This window comes from Seriola dumerili, unplaced genomic scaffold (assembly GCF_002260705.1).
Source record: "Seriola dumerili isolate Sdu_G_001 unplaced genomic scaffold, Sdu_1.0 BDQW01000193.1, whole genome shotgun sequence".
Lineage (NCBI taxonomy): Eukaryota > Metazoa > Chordata > Actinopteri > Carangiformes > Carangidae > Seriola > Seriola dumerili.
Genome location: NW_019174448.1, coordinates 1,881,384 through 1,896,789, shown reverse-complemented (window position 1 = coordinate 1,896,789; position 15,406 = coordinate 1,881,384). Strand labels below are relative to the sequence as shown.

The 15,406-nt window shown below is 40.2% G+C and overlaps 1 protein-coding gene across 1 annotated transcript in view; it reads left to right on the top strand.

Annotated features, from left to right (window-relative positions):
• The first annotated feature begins 2,162 nt into the window (after positions 1-2,162).
• The window catches only part of LOC111227985 (phospholipid-transporting ATPase ID-like), a 41,882-nt gene continuing 28,638 nt past the window's right edge, over positions 2,163-15,406 (top strand). The window contains exons 1-3 of the mRNA XM_022753750.1: positions 2,163-2,264; positions 13,099-13,180; positions 13,625-13,683. Coding sequence (XP_022609471.1) covers positions 13,138-13,180; positions 13,625-13,683 — 102 coding nt within the window. The 5' untranslated portion in view covers positions 2,163-2,264; positions 13,099-13,137. The remainder of the gene's footprint in view (positions 2,265-13,098; positions 13,181-13,624; positions 13,684-15,406) is intronic.

The window sequence follows — 15,406 nt, the reverse complement described above, 5'->3', positions numbered from 1 at the left end:
GTCTTTTCTTTTGCAACCAAACCATGCCTGTTTGCTATTTCACAACTGATACACATAGAAATAATTAGTGTTTAACAATCATTACATCGTTTTGTGTTTTTGTGCTTCTTCTCTTGAACACCTCTAGTCATGTCAAACTTCACGTTGGTTACAAAAGATGTCAAATACTTTCTTTTAGCCAAGTTTTCACAGTGAGAAACTAGAATCACCTCCTCGCGGTTGTCTGTCTCTGCCACTCAGACTGGTTTCAGGTGACATCCCTGTTTGTCCAGAATCATATAAAATATGAACCATTTGTGTTGTAAGTTTGTCATAATTGCTGTGTGAAGTCTTGAGTAATTGCTAAAAAAGTGTTTGAGGTCACTGTCAGCTTGACCTTTGACCTTTGACCACCAAAGTCCAATCAGTTTGTGCTTGAGTCCAAGTGAACATGTGTGCAAAATTTGAAGAAATTCCCTCAAGGTGTTAGCGATATTTTGTAAGGTCCGCAAGCCCTTGACCTTTGACCTTTAGCCACCAAAATCCCACAACATCAGCAAAAAAGTATTAAAACATTGATTTCACTCCCATGAGTAAAACTGTTATCTTTATACAGAAACACTTTCAAAACCAGGATTACGACATGCTTCACAGCTGCTAAACAAAAAATGACTGAAAACCCTTTTAGATAAATATTTAAACCAAACACAAGCCATATTTCATACAAGACATGATATAGTGACACTGTTTTCCTGCTTAAAGCTCAGACGCTCCACAGTAAATAATGTATTAAGTCACTAATATAAATGGAGTGGACAAAATATTAGTAACACCTCTCAGTATGACACAAAACTGTTCAACAGCAGCAGCCTCCATAAGTTATGAATTGAACCTTTATTTAGAAAGTCATGATACATTAGAGCTACATTATCTCTTTTTTTTTTACGAGAGAGAGAGAGACACCTGGCTAAAAGGAGCAGATTAATGACGCATAAAAAACACACAATTCATAGTTTTAAAATTTTCTTTCAAAAATGTTTCTAATTCTCTAAAGACACATACATGAGACAACACCTGAAACCTACAAATCAGCACATTCACATGGTCGCAGCTTGTCTCCACAGCTTGTCTTGTTTTTTTTTTTATGTAAATAAAACACACACCAGTCGAGCATCCATCCGTTTAACACATATAAATGAAATTGAATTAACACCTTCCAAAGCATTTTCAACAACATTTGAACTTTAAACCTTTGTGAAGGTAGGATTTACAGTACCACGGGGCTGCGCTGGATGGCATTAGTTTTGGGGAGGTGTACCTAATAAACTGAGTGCAGATTTTAGGAGAAATGACTGTAAATCATGGTGGTTTCCTCGTCTGAGTCTGCAGGAAACTGAAACCTCAACTAAGGGGTTAGAAAGACACGCAGCAGAGCGTGAAAAGAAACTGAACAGAGAAAACATAGAGCGCTAAGAACAAGAGCGAAATGTCAGAAGTCAAAAAAATAAAAAAGACAGAATCAGAGACATAAAAATGAGAATTTAAGGAAATAATGAAGAGGAAGTGGGTGAGGAGGACAGAAAAGGCAATTAAGGTTAATGAAGTTTGTCTGAGACATTGCCTTACATAGAAGTGATTACCTTAAAAATTATGATTCACTGTCATAGATTATATACCAAGAAAAATTTAAATTAACAAAAAATTTACTGGCAACTATTTTAATGAAAGTAATTTTAAAGTAAAAATGTCAAACCCCTCATGTTACAACTGCTTATTTGTGAAAGTTTGCTGCTTTTCCTATTATTTATTTTAATAATTTGAAATAATTGGCCGGTAAAAAAGAAGCTATTGTGACAGTCATTTCTTTTCACTGCTCTTACAAGGAGAGCTGGTGTTTTTCTGAAAGCTTTGTGTGCTTGTTTCACTTTCAAGTTCACTCAACTCTAGGGGTCATAGTTGATCTAAACTTCTTAACTGCCGCTGTATTGTAGTCACGTGACCTGCCCGTTATCTGGCCTCTCCTCGTGCTGAAGTCGTTTCTGCCAAAGTAGGTTTCCGTGTTTGGATGAATATAGTTGGGGGGGTGGGGGGGTGGGATGGAGAATGGGAGGAGAAAGTAGAGGAGGGGAGTGGAGTAGTAGGAGGAGGAGAGGCGGTGGGAGGTGGGAGGAAGCCTGGAGGAAAACATTAGCTCTCGTTACTCCCTCGTAGTTGGGAGAGTTTCTTGGTTGTTGATTATTCCCCGGATCGCAGCCGGGACGCGCCGCACGAAGCCAGGACGCACGGTAAGAGGGACGCGCCGCCGCCTCGCTCTTTACTGACCTTGTGGAGGGGGTGGGAAAGGGTGGGGGGGTCGAGGTGAAGCTGAGTCTGGGGGTTTGACAGGCTGAGATGGTCTTTGACGGAGAAAGGGAAGAGGTTGAGGAGAAAGAGCGAACAGGAAGCTGAAGTGAATTGCGTCTCCTCACTCTCTGCCCTCCGGGGACTCCTCCACCAGGAAAGTAGCGGAAAGAATGAGGAGGCAGAGGGAGGCTGCTCAGGCTTGGGTCTGGGAAACTAAAAAACCTCAGCTCCACTTTGTTTTCTTTTCCTTCTCACAACCAAATGACTTTCACCGCTGGTCCTTCACAACAAAGCGGCTCAGTTTGTGTTCAGTGCGTAAAACTTCTTAAAAACGTGTCTTTTTCTTTCAACTTTCTGTGCGCGAGTGACTTTTTTTCCCTGATCACAGTGTGTGTTGTTGTGTTTGTGATGGTATCACTGCAGGATTGGTCATTGTTGTCAAGACGTGATGTAATTTCTCTCCGCTTTTTTTGTTTCGTATCTTATAAATAAAAGAAACGGTGCTATATTAATCCGAATAATGAAGATAAGGATGATGCTTATCAAAACTATTATTGTAGCCTACAGATAGGTGACAGTAAACTTTGCGGTTTGTTAGTGATGTCATTGATGAGTGATAAAAACTTGTAGGCAGTGAAGTACTTTCATATCCTGTTACTGATGATAGAGATAATTTCCTACTCATAGCCAGACATTAAAGCAGCGTCATGATGCTATAATGTGGAGTACTATAAGGAGTCCTCCGCTCTACAACACAGGTGTGTATTAAAGAAGTAGGGGGCTTTGAGATATCTTAAATGGGGCATTAGGGTTCATCCTCAGGGGAACATGAAGGTACAAAAATGTGATGCCAATCCATCCAGTAGACGTTGAGATATTTCACAGGATAAGAGAAGATCTGACCTGCTGCTGGCGCTAGTGTAAAGGTCAGGGATGGACATAAGTCGTTAAGATTCATCCTCTGGGGGACATGAATGCCTGCAGAAAGTTTCATGTAGTTGTTGAGATGGTTCAGTCTGAACCAAAGCGGTGGACCAACAGACGGATGGACTGACACTCCGAGAGCCGTGCTGCTAAATCAGGGTAAACAAACGGAAGAAGTAACAAAGATGGAGACAGAAAGTGAACATGACAAACATACGTGAGGTCAGAACTCCGTGTGGAGACGTACTTCACAAAAGAGACATAAAATGAGAAACGAATGACAGATTGTGTGTGTGTGTGTGTGTGTGTGTGTGTGTGTGTGTGTGTGTGTGTGTGTGTGTGTGTGTGTATTACAGCTCTTAATCAGAAACTTCTAAACTGAACGTTGACAGTGACAATATCTGAAAAGGTCACGTAAGGCAATTCCTTGAATTTGATCTCGATCAATAACTTTTGCTCGCGCTCAAATTAATTTACCGTGGGCCAAAATCCAAGTTTGTGTCTCAGCTTGAAGGTCAGTGGTTCCTGGACTGATATGCCGGAGTGGCAGAGAGTCTTTATGGAGATTATGAACCTTAAAAGGTCGATCAAAATGTCAGGGTGTTATCAGGTAAGACGAGAGGAGGCGCGGCTTTGTGGCCTGAGAGGTCAGGTGAATAATTCAGAGGTCAATTGTTCGGGCCTTTCGGTGCAACGCTCCGGGCTCTTGCTCAAAGCGCAGATCCTGCATTGTGCCCTTGTGTCATAACTGCATCTCACTTTCTTATTGTTGCTTTGTTGATGTCCATCATCAGCAGGGAAAAAAAGGTCTACGCTTACCTCTCTGTGCATACATCTCTATTCACACATGCATCAGAGTCAGAAATAATGTTCTCAAAGGCTGATTTCACCCAGGCATGAGTCAGAGAGAAAAGAAAGAATAAGACACACAGTAAAACTTCCTCTTTCACTCACAGAAGCAGAGAAAACTCATTAATCAGTAATCCACAGGGAAAACACGTCCTCTTTGTTCAATTTAGCTAGTCGGTTAGATTGACGCTGATTCTGTGGTCAGCTGAACAAGTTGTGAGTGACAGGTACAAGGAACAATGAAATCTGATAAGTAGGAAATGACTATAATAGCAGCCTTCAGGGCGTCAGGACCCCGTTCGGGCTGCAGTACGGCTGCCTGCTGCTTTTTTTGTCTTCTTGGCAAACAAACAGTTCAAAAATAAACTTCAGCTTGAATTTACAGCAGATTTTTGCATTGAAAGGAGCTTTTTGTTGTAATAATCTGTTGGTTGGTGGTGACAAAGAAACGTTTCCTGTCACAATACAAGTCAGGATGAATATGTAAATGCGTCACCATAATTGTGTGTTTAAATTAAAATGATGGAAAAATCCGTAGTAAAAGGATCGGTATCATGCGCATGTGTATAAAAATAGCTTCAGTGGCTGCTCTCTGTAAAGTTAATGTTTATCGGCTTCTTGTGACTGAGGTTGTGGGCTGAGGCTCTGAATTAGCGGAAAAACAAACTGGCCAAAACTAATATGGTCTTTGTGGTTCAGTGGCACAGAAAACAGTGGAACAGAATGGGGCATAGGCAGCCACCAAAGTCAAAACCAAAAGCTGTGAATTAGCTCAGACGTATGAATGTTATTGGCTCATGAGTTATTCACCATTAAAGACCTGCTCCGACTGACTGCACAAACAAATGATCAATAATAGGGATACTAAGCATAGCAGGCATAGCTAACCCTTAGTTTGTATTTGCACTGCTTGTTCACTTCCTATTTAACAATCTAAATCTTATATGTTTTAGAGATATAAAACTTGAGGTTATATATTTATTTGTAGGGTGGCACGATATGTGAAAAAATCACATTGCGATTGTTATTTCAGTTGTAGTGGTTGTTTTTGCATTTTCATTTTCACAGTAAAAAAATATAAAAATTTGTGATGATGACACACAAATATGTTTCTTTTACGTCTGGAGAATATAATTTGTAGGTTGGGGCGTCTCTTATGGTGCTAACCATGCACAACAACGTCACACATTTTAACCTTTATCAAAGCAATTGCAGCTCCTGTGATTTGGATATTGCAAATTGCATATATTGTGATTTTCGATTATATTTCGATCAGTTGTGCAGCCCTGTTTTTTTTTTTTTGTCAAACAGAATTTCACAATAGTGCTCCTCGTTAGTCCCGTTCTATCTTCTTCTATCTTTGCAGATGATGAGTTTGTGTTTGTGATTAGTTTAGTGTTTTACCCAAATCCAAACAGTACCTTTCTTCAGTACCTTAGTTTTTACAGGAAATGTTAAACGTGGTCAAACACAAGCAGCTGAACAAATGAAATAGTAGAAAATTGATGATTGATTGATTTGGACACCTTTTTGTCCTCAGTGTTTTGCAACACTTCACATACATTTTGGTTAAAAGCACATCGGTTTGACCTTCTTTATACCACCCATCTGACCTGTATGTGGTTTGGGTTTGCAGAAGCAGATATGGCTTTTATATTTGCGCAGTGGAGCAGAACATCGTGTGTAACACTGTTCATAGATTTAGTTTTACTGGATTTGATATTAAAACCAAATCTGCGTTCTGTAATGGAGGAGAAAGTCTGACACGGCAATGTTTTTGATGCACAGAGTTGCCAGATTTCCCAGGACAAAGCTTGTGAATGTGATGTTGAGCTTGGCCTCTAGATACAGATCCCAGTCCCAACTAAAGGTTTGTTCAGACAGAAAGAAAACCGAATATTTGTTTCATCAAACAAGCTTCTGACTGAGCTCCGGCCTCACCTGAACCTTTTGATCCTTCTGTTATTTCTATCCTGTCTCCTCTTCTTTCCTCTGGCCTTGTATGTTTATGAAGCAGGTTCCTTCATTTCCTTGGTGTGTGACGAGACCAATACTCAGAAATGAAAGAGGAACATGATTTTCCCACCCTTTTTTCTTGTGGACTTTCTGCAGCAGTTTGTGTCCCTCTGCAAAAAAGTGGGTTTCTTATATGACACCTTTCAACTGGGCAGACCCACGCCGCAGACCAAAGACCCCGAGCTCAAGATGCCACGGTGTGAGCTGCATGTGCAGATGTGTTTGAACTGTGTGTGGGTGAAATCCCTCTGCAGAGTGAAAGCTTTACACCTCTCTGTACTGACCTAGATACACCTTTTACTTAACTTAACAATACATGCAGGCGGTTTACAAAAGAATCACCAGTCGTTAACTTATCTGTTTGCTTTCTTACAGACCACTGCGTTCAGTGGTTTAGCGCCTTGCCCATGAGCACATTGAAAGTGATTTACTGATAGTATTTCAAGCCCTTCATTGCAGAGGAGTTGGTTTTGAAATACCAAAGAGACTAACTCAGATCACCAACCTCACTGATTCCTGAAGATGTAATGAGGTAATTAATCTTTAAGCTGATGAACTGCCCGCTGCAACTGTTGATCATGACAGGGAGTTATAGGTTCAGCACACAGCTGAGTGACCTGTCACTGTAAACCATTCATGAACAGAACTACTTTAAACACAAGGTATTCCTGTGCGGTTAAATATATATAAGTGTTGGCAGCTTGGTTGAACAGATCATGGTCCTACAGATGTGTGTGCTGGGCAGCTCATACTGTGTTTCAGCACTGATGCCAAAACTATATCTCTTCTTAAATTAGACAATATAAGCTGAAGAGTAGAGCTGAAGTGATGAGTTGATTAACATTTATTTAGCAATTATTTTGATAAACATATTTTCAAGTAAAATTTCAGTTTCTCAGTTGTTGATATTTTCTGTTTTATTTGTCTCCTGTGATGCTGAATCAAATAAAGTTAGGTTTTTGTGTGGTGAATGGTGAATAGTGAGACAAAACAAAATATTTTAATATGGCAACTTGGGTTTTGAAAAATTATGATCAACTTTTTAAAATTTTCTAAAAGTTGGATACACAGCTTGTTCACAGTCACGAATTTAATATTTTTTTTATCTAAGATCAAACATTTTTAACTCCCACTGACACCTCTTCCCCACATATTTGGGATTTCTCCCTTCGATATTTGATTAATCACCACTTTTGTATAGAGACGTAATCGCAAAGAGGTAAATCTGCTCTGAATGATTGTGCAGGAAACTGATTCCTGAAATTGGATCTTTAATTTGTGATCACATCTGTAGCACAGCTGGTGTACATAGTGGATTGTGTTAATGGTTTACATGCACGCATGTATGAGTAGCTGCATGAAAGATGGACGTCGATGTATGAACATTGTTTCAGTTGGCTCACAGCCACCTTTTAATGGCATACGAGCTCTACAGAAGTTGCTGTGAGTAATTAGCAAGAACTCGCTATCACTGCTACTTCCTGCAATTGTTGAGTCACTGTAACAGATTTCTGAAGATAGACGTGGTGAAACAACACAGGCGCACAATTTGAAGTGTTTGAATAATGAAGCGCTGCAGCGGCTTTAACACAGTGGTAACACCGAGGTTTGCTTTTCAAGTCTTTTGGCCAGATACTACTTGAAAGCTTTTTCATCCAGCTGGGATTTGAGGCAGAGTTTTGATTCTGTGCTACTGTGCAACATTTCCTCCCCTGCCTTTGTTTGTATTGGGACATTAACTGGCATTGGCCAATGATCTGAGGTATTCAGTAACAATACAGGATGTACTGTTTACTCTGCAGAGGAGCTGAGAGGGAGCTGCTTGTGAAGTGATGAAGGTGGAAGTCTTTCTCCCCTCTAGGCCTGCAACTAACAGCTTTTCATTACTGATTAATCTGCGGAATATTTTCTCGATGAACTGATCGATTGTTTGGTCTATAAATTGTCAGAAAAAAGGTCTTGTACCTAAACATATGTAATTTGTTGAAAAAGAAACAAATTCTCTTTTTTGAGAAACATCACATTTCCTTTAAAAAGACTTAAATGATAATTTGAAATTCAAAACAGTTGCGGATCAATGTTCTGCTGTCAGACTAATCGATTCGTTGATTGATCATTGTAGCTCTACTTCCTTCTGTTGGTAACTTTCCCGCTTAGAGTCAAGTTGTTCTTAAACTTACAGTGTGTATGGGAGCTATTATTAGCTAGCAGCCTGATAAGACAAGTACCTGTTGATAGAGATGCAACAGAGAACGGAGCTGGTGGATTGTGGAATACTGAGCGCGCTTTCTTCTTAGTTTCAAATAAAAACTAATACGAGTTCCTCACAGAACACCGCCACAAGGTTTCTGTGCGTTTCATGACGTGGTGGATGGATTGTTGAGCGGGCCGAAGGGGTCGGCCGGCTCATGGGCCAGAGCCTCTGTTTGAAATGACTGTTAACGCATCTTGTTGAAAGTTATAAAAAGGAGCGGAGGTTGTCCGGATCGACCACAGAGAGATTCAAAATGACCACGAGGAAACACAAAACAAGCCAGAAAAGATGCGAAACAACCTGTGACCCGTCCATTGTAGCCTGAGAAGCCCTTAATGTTTGCCTCAAGCTCTTTGTGTATTCAGAGAGAGAGAGAGAGAGAGAGAGAGAGAGAGAGAGAGAGAGAGAGAGAGAGAGAGAGAGAGAGATCCTCTCCTTGTCACACCCTTTTCTCTTCCTCTTTTAAAACAGACCTCATTAGACAAAATAACACACACACAGAGGAAACTTGTCTGATTGGCTGATCTGGAAACTCTTACACAACAACTCCCCAGCAGTTTGAAGGAGTTGTTGCCTCATTCAAGTCACACACAACATTCATTACATCCCCGGTGAGTTCAGAGCTCTTTTCTTTTTGTGTGTGTTTCACGTCAGTGTGCTGGTGTCATCTTTGATAAGAACTTTAATTCTGGACATTTTCAAGTGTCTGAGGCCTGTTGGACTGAAGCTCTGTGGGTGGGGCTGGACTACAGCATGTTTTGAAGGAGATAGAGAAAGAAACTGTAATATTTCAGAATAATGAACTGTTCCTCGCTATCCCTCAGATTCTGTATCAGCTTGTTGCAGCCCTTCATTGAAGCCGTATGATGTTTACACTGACCGAAATATTCAGACCCAAGACGAGTGTTTTTAAAGCTGCGCAATGAGTAATGCTGCATCATCAGACTAGCTGCAGTCGACCAATCTGGCGCTGTGTCCCTAACGCAGACTAGCCACTGAGGCAAATCGACAGCACCTTGAAGAAACAGTTTGTCCTTTTGTAAATGCACTTATTTTACTTTCTTTCTCTAAAGTTAGACGAGAAGATTGACACCACTCTCGTGTCTGTGTGTGAGGTATAGAGCTGAAGCCAGGAGGCAGTTAGCTTAGCTTAGCATAAAGAGTGGAAGCGAGGGGAAACAGCTAGCCTGACTCTCTTATTAATTAGAAAATACACATTATAGCCTGTATGTTTAATCTGAACACAAGCAGATATGTAAAAATGACAGTTTTATGGCTTGACGATTAATTCTCAATCAATTAATCAATTATTGATCTTTGCAGCTCTAGTGCCTGCTATTGTTAATGTAAGAAACCATCCTTTTTTAAACCATACAAACACAAAATAGCTCTACAGCCATTTAAATACACTGGCACCTGTCTACACACACACACACACACACACACACACACACACACACACTCACTCAGAGGAAAATGGTCTTTATTTCAGCTGCAAAGAAGCTGGCAGTTTTGATAATAGAGCAGTGTTCAGCTGAGAAACCAGAGATCACCGATCAGACAAGACGCCCATTCATCTGTGTGACCTCTGACCCCTGAAGCCAGTCACAGGTGACTGTGACACTGGGATACTGTTACGCACCTTTGTTTGTGGCTGGAATAACATTAATCCCAGTGTTTGTTAGCTGCACTTTAAAGAGTAAAATGGCTCAGAGAGAACTTTGTGTGTGTGTGTGTGTGTGTGTGTGTGTGTCATTAGACAGAGACAGAAAAGTAGGACACTACCAAACATTGATGGTAAAGGTGGTTGAAGTGAAACCAGACCATGTTCTGATTCAACCTCCCCTTTGCTCTCACTTTTTTTTTTTCACTGTAGTTTTAAAACCAAATGTGACTGTGTGCACCTCATGACCCACTTTAACACCACAAAGCTTATCTGGGCGGAGCATTGATGTAGTTCAATTCCAAAATCCGTTATCATTCTGAAGGACATTTTGCTGGTTAAACAACATGTTTACAGACTGGATTTTATTTCGTTTATTACAAATTACACGCACGTTTCATTACAGATAACCATTTTACAATCCATGCTGCTAAGTTTCAGAAATTTGAATATACGTTAAATAAAGTTCAGTGACCAGGCAGCCATTGTAATCCATCTGGGGATGCAACTCATAAATTCCAGTGCGTCTTTTATGATGAAATACAGTAATCCCTCGTGAATGTAAGTGCCAGACGTTGCTTTGGCTTATGCTCAGGATTTAATGAAGACCTGGAAAAACTGTGATGGAAATAATATAAAAAGCTTTACACACTGGTTACAGCAAGCTGAGAAAAGACAGCTGAAGTATACTAAGATTTCAGATTGTGTTTAATAACCACTACAGATGCCTACTGTGTGTTTAATCTTGTTGATGTTGTTATTTGTGCAGGCGGTGGATGTAAAATGAAGGTAAAGGTTTCCACTGAGGTTGCGTGTAAGAGTTTAGTAACTCAGGAGCTGCAGACTCCTAAAGTAGCTTCCACTTCACTCTGGAGCTGCATTAGTCTTCCCAGCATCTTATAACTGATTGACCGGAGCCAGTCCGGTCTCTGAGGTGTGTCAGCGCCGTAGTAAAGCCTTGAAAGTCGGAGTGTCCGTCGAAGCCAAGAGAGTGAAGCGTGTGACATTCAGTGTTAAAGCCCTTCTGTAAAATGTCTTTTTCCTCTTCACCAGGCCAGAGACGTCGTCGGTGTCGGCTCACATGTTTGACTGTGGAATAAGTTTCACGGTGAATGAAAAGGTGGACTGTTTGCTTTAGAGTTTTTATGGCAGGACTTTATCTCAAAGAGTGGAGATGTGGTGGGTAGTTACAAGTGTGTGTGTGTGTGTGTGTGTGTGTGTGTGTGTGTATAGCCACAACAGGGGTACATGTGTACACACTGTCTGGCCCATGTGTCAAGGCATCATGATGCTTGTCTGTTTTTCCATTGCCTTGGCATTACTGCTAAAACACACACATTCTTCAACACACACGTGTGTTAGATATTTATAGCTGCAACGCTGACGTCACCTTGGCAACCAGTGCTGAGGGGCAGGAGCTCCACAACCACCACTTCCTGTCCGGGAATCTTCAACATGGGCCAAACACACACACACACACACACACACACACACACACACACACACACACTCTCTCTCCCCCTCCCTGATGATCACATTTGCACCTCATTAATTTATTTTCCCTGAAAACTTTTTTTACATATTGGGGGTTTTTAGCATCACATATTTCCATACACACACACACACACACACGCACACCGCCCAGCCTTTACACACCAAAACACACAACTCTAAATTTAGTTTTGATGAGGGTGAAGAGGATCAGTAAGAAAACAGTAAAAAGAAGTTTGTGCTTTAACAGATGTGAGGTTTTTATCATTACCACATTAGTGTTGAGGCCAGTCCTGCAGCTAACGCTTACTTTTATAATCGATTAACCTGAAGATTTCTTTTAACAAGATGTTTCTCATGTTATAATGACGTACTTTTCTTGTCATCACCGTGCACCAGCTCGTTCCATTTTAACAAGAAACATGGGTTAATGTATCAACTTGCATGCATGCATATGTGTGTGTGGATTATAGACTGTGTATATAAATGGACGTAGACTCCGGATCTGAAAGGTGAAGCCAATGCATTTCTTTCTAATGGGAGCGACTGCACTGGTCGTATAAAGTCTTCTCACTTGATTTATCAGTTTATGGTCTCAATCGCTGGATTCAAATCGTCTTCAGTACAACAAGATGTTCATTTTTAAATCCTGGTCCCATTTAGGGGAAAATGGAGAATAAAGCAGGGTATAAATTAGGGCGTGGCCGCTGTGTGATTGACAGACAGTCGCACACACACTGACAAAGGACATACTGCACTGCAACAACTACTGATTACTGATTACTAATGAGTACTGGCACGGTGTGTCAGAGGCCGCTGAAGTAACAGTGGCGTGCCAGCACTCGGCCCAGACAGACCACAGGACCCAGACTGGGCTCCCAGCGCTGCCCTCTGACTGTCTGGGCTCCGCGATGATTGAACGAGTAGATAACTGAATGAGTGGATGGTCCGGTCTGAGAGGGGAGACACCCTCTGAGTCATGCCTCCCTACATGAGAAAAACAAAACACCGGAGGGCTGATGCAAACCTAGAGTAAGGGCTTCTGTGACGAAAAGGGGAAGTGAAGGTTGGACTCTCTCTCTCTGTCTCACAACGCTCATGGAGTGCATCAAACAAACACACAGACACATGGCTTACAACTGGACTGTCAAACAGTGTTGAGGCTCTCCTCCTCCCCTCTTCATGTGTTTTTAATTAATTCCATTTGCCTGTTTGTACCTCTCCATTTAGATTTAGATTAGATTTAAATGTCTTCTCCACTTGGTCTCAAAAGCTTTTCCAGTCAGAAACAGCTGAACCTTCAGTAAAACCTGCTTTACCCTGAGTTTAAAAACCTACGACTGAGGAAGAATGAGCTCATAGAGCACGTTACGGAAAGTGTCTTGATGGCAGTCGGCGGACATGCAATAACTCTCACATTAACAGCAACTCTCAGGCAGGAGAAAGGCGGTGTTTGACTTGAACATTGTGAGGTGTGTGTGTGTGTTTATTCCCTCATAACAGACGCATTAGGTGACTTGGATTTATCCTCTGTTCAGCCGCAGAGTAACAGTAAGAGTATCTCTGTCTTTCTTCACAGACTGGTATGATGGATAGATAGCAGAAGGAGGAAGAGAAGATGTCTTTCTTTGGCCTGGACTGTGTCAGGAAGAAAGAGATAGGTAAGCCTTGACCAGATGGATTCTCATAAAATGTCATAATCTTTAGATTCTGTAATTTGATGTCTGCCATTAAATGAAATATTCAAATTATAATTGGTAATATGTTTTACTGTCAGTGGTGACAAGTGCATCAAGTACAACACAAAATTGTAAAGCATGACAATAATTTTGTATATTTCTGCTACATTTTTTTTCTCAAAACCGAAAATTAAAATTCCTATACAGAGTCAAACATCCTGTTTTCTTGTAACATATACTAAAGTTATGTGGTGTCCTGTCCTACCACTGCTGGGTTTGGGGGTTAGGTTCCCTTTATACATTTGTACTGTGATGTGCTTTAGATAAAACTTTCCATCATAGAAAAATTAAAATCACGATATGAATAAATTCTTGTAAGTTCATCTGAATAAATAATAAATAATAATTTCTGTCTTTTCATATCAGAGCTGGAGAGGAAACTCCGTGCCAACGACAGAGAATACAACCTGTCCTTTAAATATGCAGTAAGTATTACTATGATCATCTATGTGAGTGTTGTGAGTGAGATGTCTTCCACTCACTCAGACACGCAGACATCAATTTAAAATCCTATTGAGCTCCGAGAGGCTGCTTCTTAAAATAGAGAAGGGGATTTACAGCGGACGCAGCCCTCGTATCTTTTAGACAAAACCGTTTACCACCACATTTTGTTAGTTCAGATATTTACAAGAGAAACTCTCCCTCGGGGCATGTCTTGTTACTTGAGTGTCTGGCCGTTATCAGGAGACTGGACGTCAGCCAAAGTCAGAGAGTCGCTGCTGAGTAAACTCATTCTCCTTGGTTTGTTGCTGCGGTCAAGGTCAAATCTCTGTATCACTAAGATATTAAAACAGAGAACAGATGCATGGCTAACTTGCTACAGCCTTGTAGCTCCATTAGATTAGAAGAATAGCATGAAATCAATGAAATGGCAACACATCTTAATGGAGGATGGAGACTAATGTTATTCAGAAAGGGAAAAATGGAAAATAAATATGAAAATTGTAAATAAATTATTATTTTAATATACGACCAAAGAATAATCAGGGAATAATCAAATGTTAAAAAGAAAAGGAAACTGGATATTAAGATGACAAACTGTTATAGTGTGAAATGGCAATTTATACGAAAAATAAACAAACAAATAAAAACCTTTATTGATATGTCACTTTTCAGAACAGGTGTAGCTTCATAACACAATGAAAAGAACAAATGTGTAAAACAGGCAGAACTAAAACACTGTTAAAGCTTCAAGATCAACAAATGAAATATTAAATTGTAAAACAATAAAACAAGGACAAAAAAAAAAATATATATATATAGACACATACATTTCAGTATACTTTATACACTAATGCATAAATGTACACATACTGTAAAACACACATATTTGAACTTTATAAGAATTTGAACATAAAAATTTAAAAAGTAGAGTAATTTCTATCTTCAATCTTTTATTTTTCCCTTTTCACTTTTAATTGGTTAAAATGCTTACAACTCTGTGAGAATAAAGCTAGTGGAAAATACCAAAACACACAGTCATTTGTCCTGCTTGTGTGTTTAATTGCGGCGCTGTTAGTGGAGAGATCCAGTGATTAAGTTATGTGGGAGTCGCGGTCCAGCTGGTCAGAGCTCTCAGCCTCCTGATAAGATCCACCTGGCACAGAGGAAATGCCTCCCACCAGATTACACAAACATCTGAACTCACGAGGATTCCTCACATGAAAAAATAAAACCACTGAGGGTCTAATCAAGGATTCACATAAGGATATTTTCTGAGGATCTCCAAGCTGCTCTCTAGTTCTGTTCTGGTCTTCGAAGAATCTCTGATTCACCTCAGCATTGGTGGAGAGAAAATATACAATCACTTCCAAGGAATTCTCTGAACTATTTCAGTGTGACATTAAACTGTTCCTCACAAACTTACTCACTGGTTCTGCGCCAGAACTGTCATGTAATCACCACAAAAACGCACACACAGTAGAAACAAAGAATTAAATATTTATTGTTATTATGTCCTGGTTCCATTTATATCACTGAGGGTAGATTAAATATTAGAAACTCCTCTCAGTATAACTCAGTACAGTCAACAGCATCACAGACTGCAGCCACCAAAATTACATAAATCACTCTCTCCTAGATACTTTCAACAAAAACCGAACATTTTAACCATAATGAAGAAATTATGTGTTTTAATTATGGAGTAAA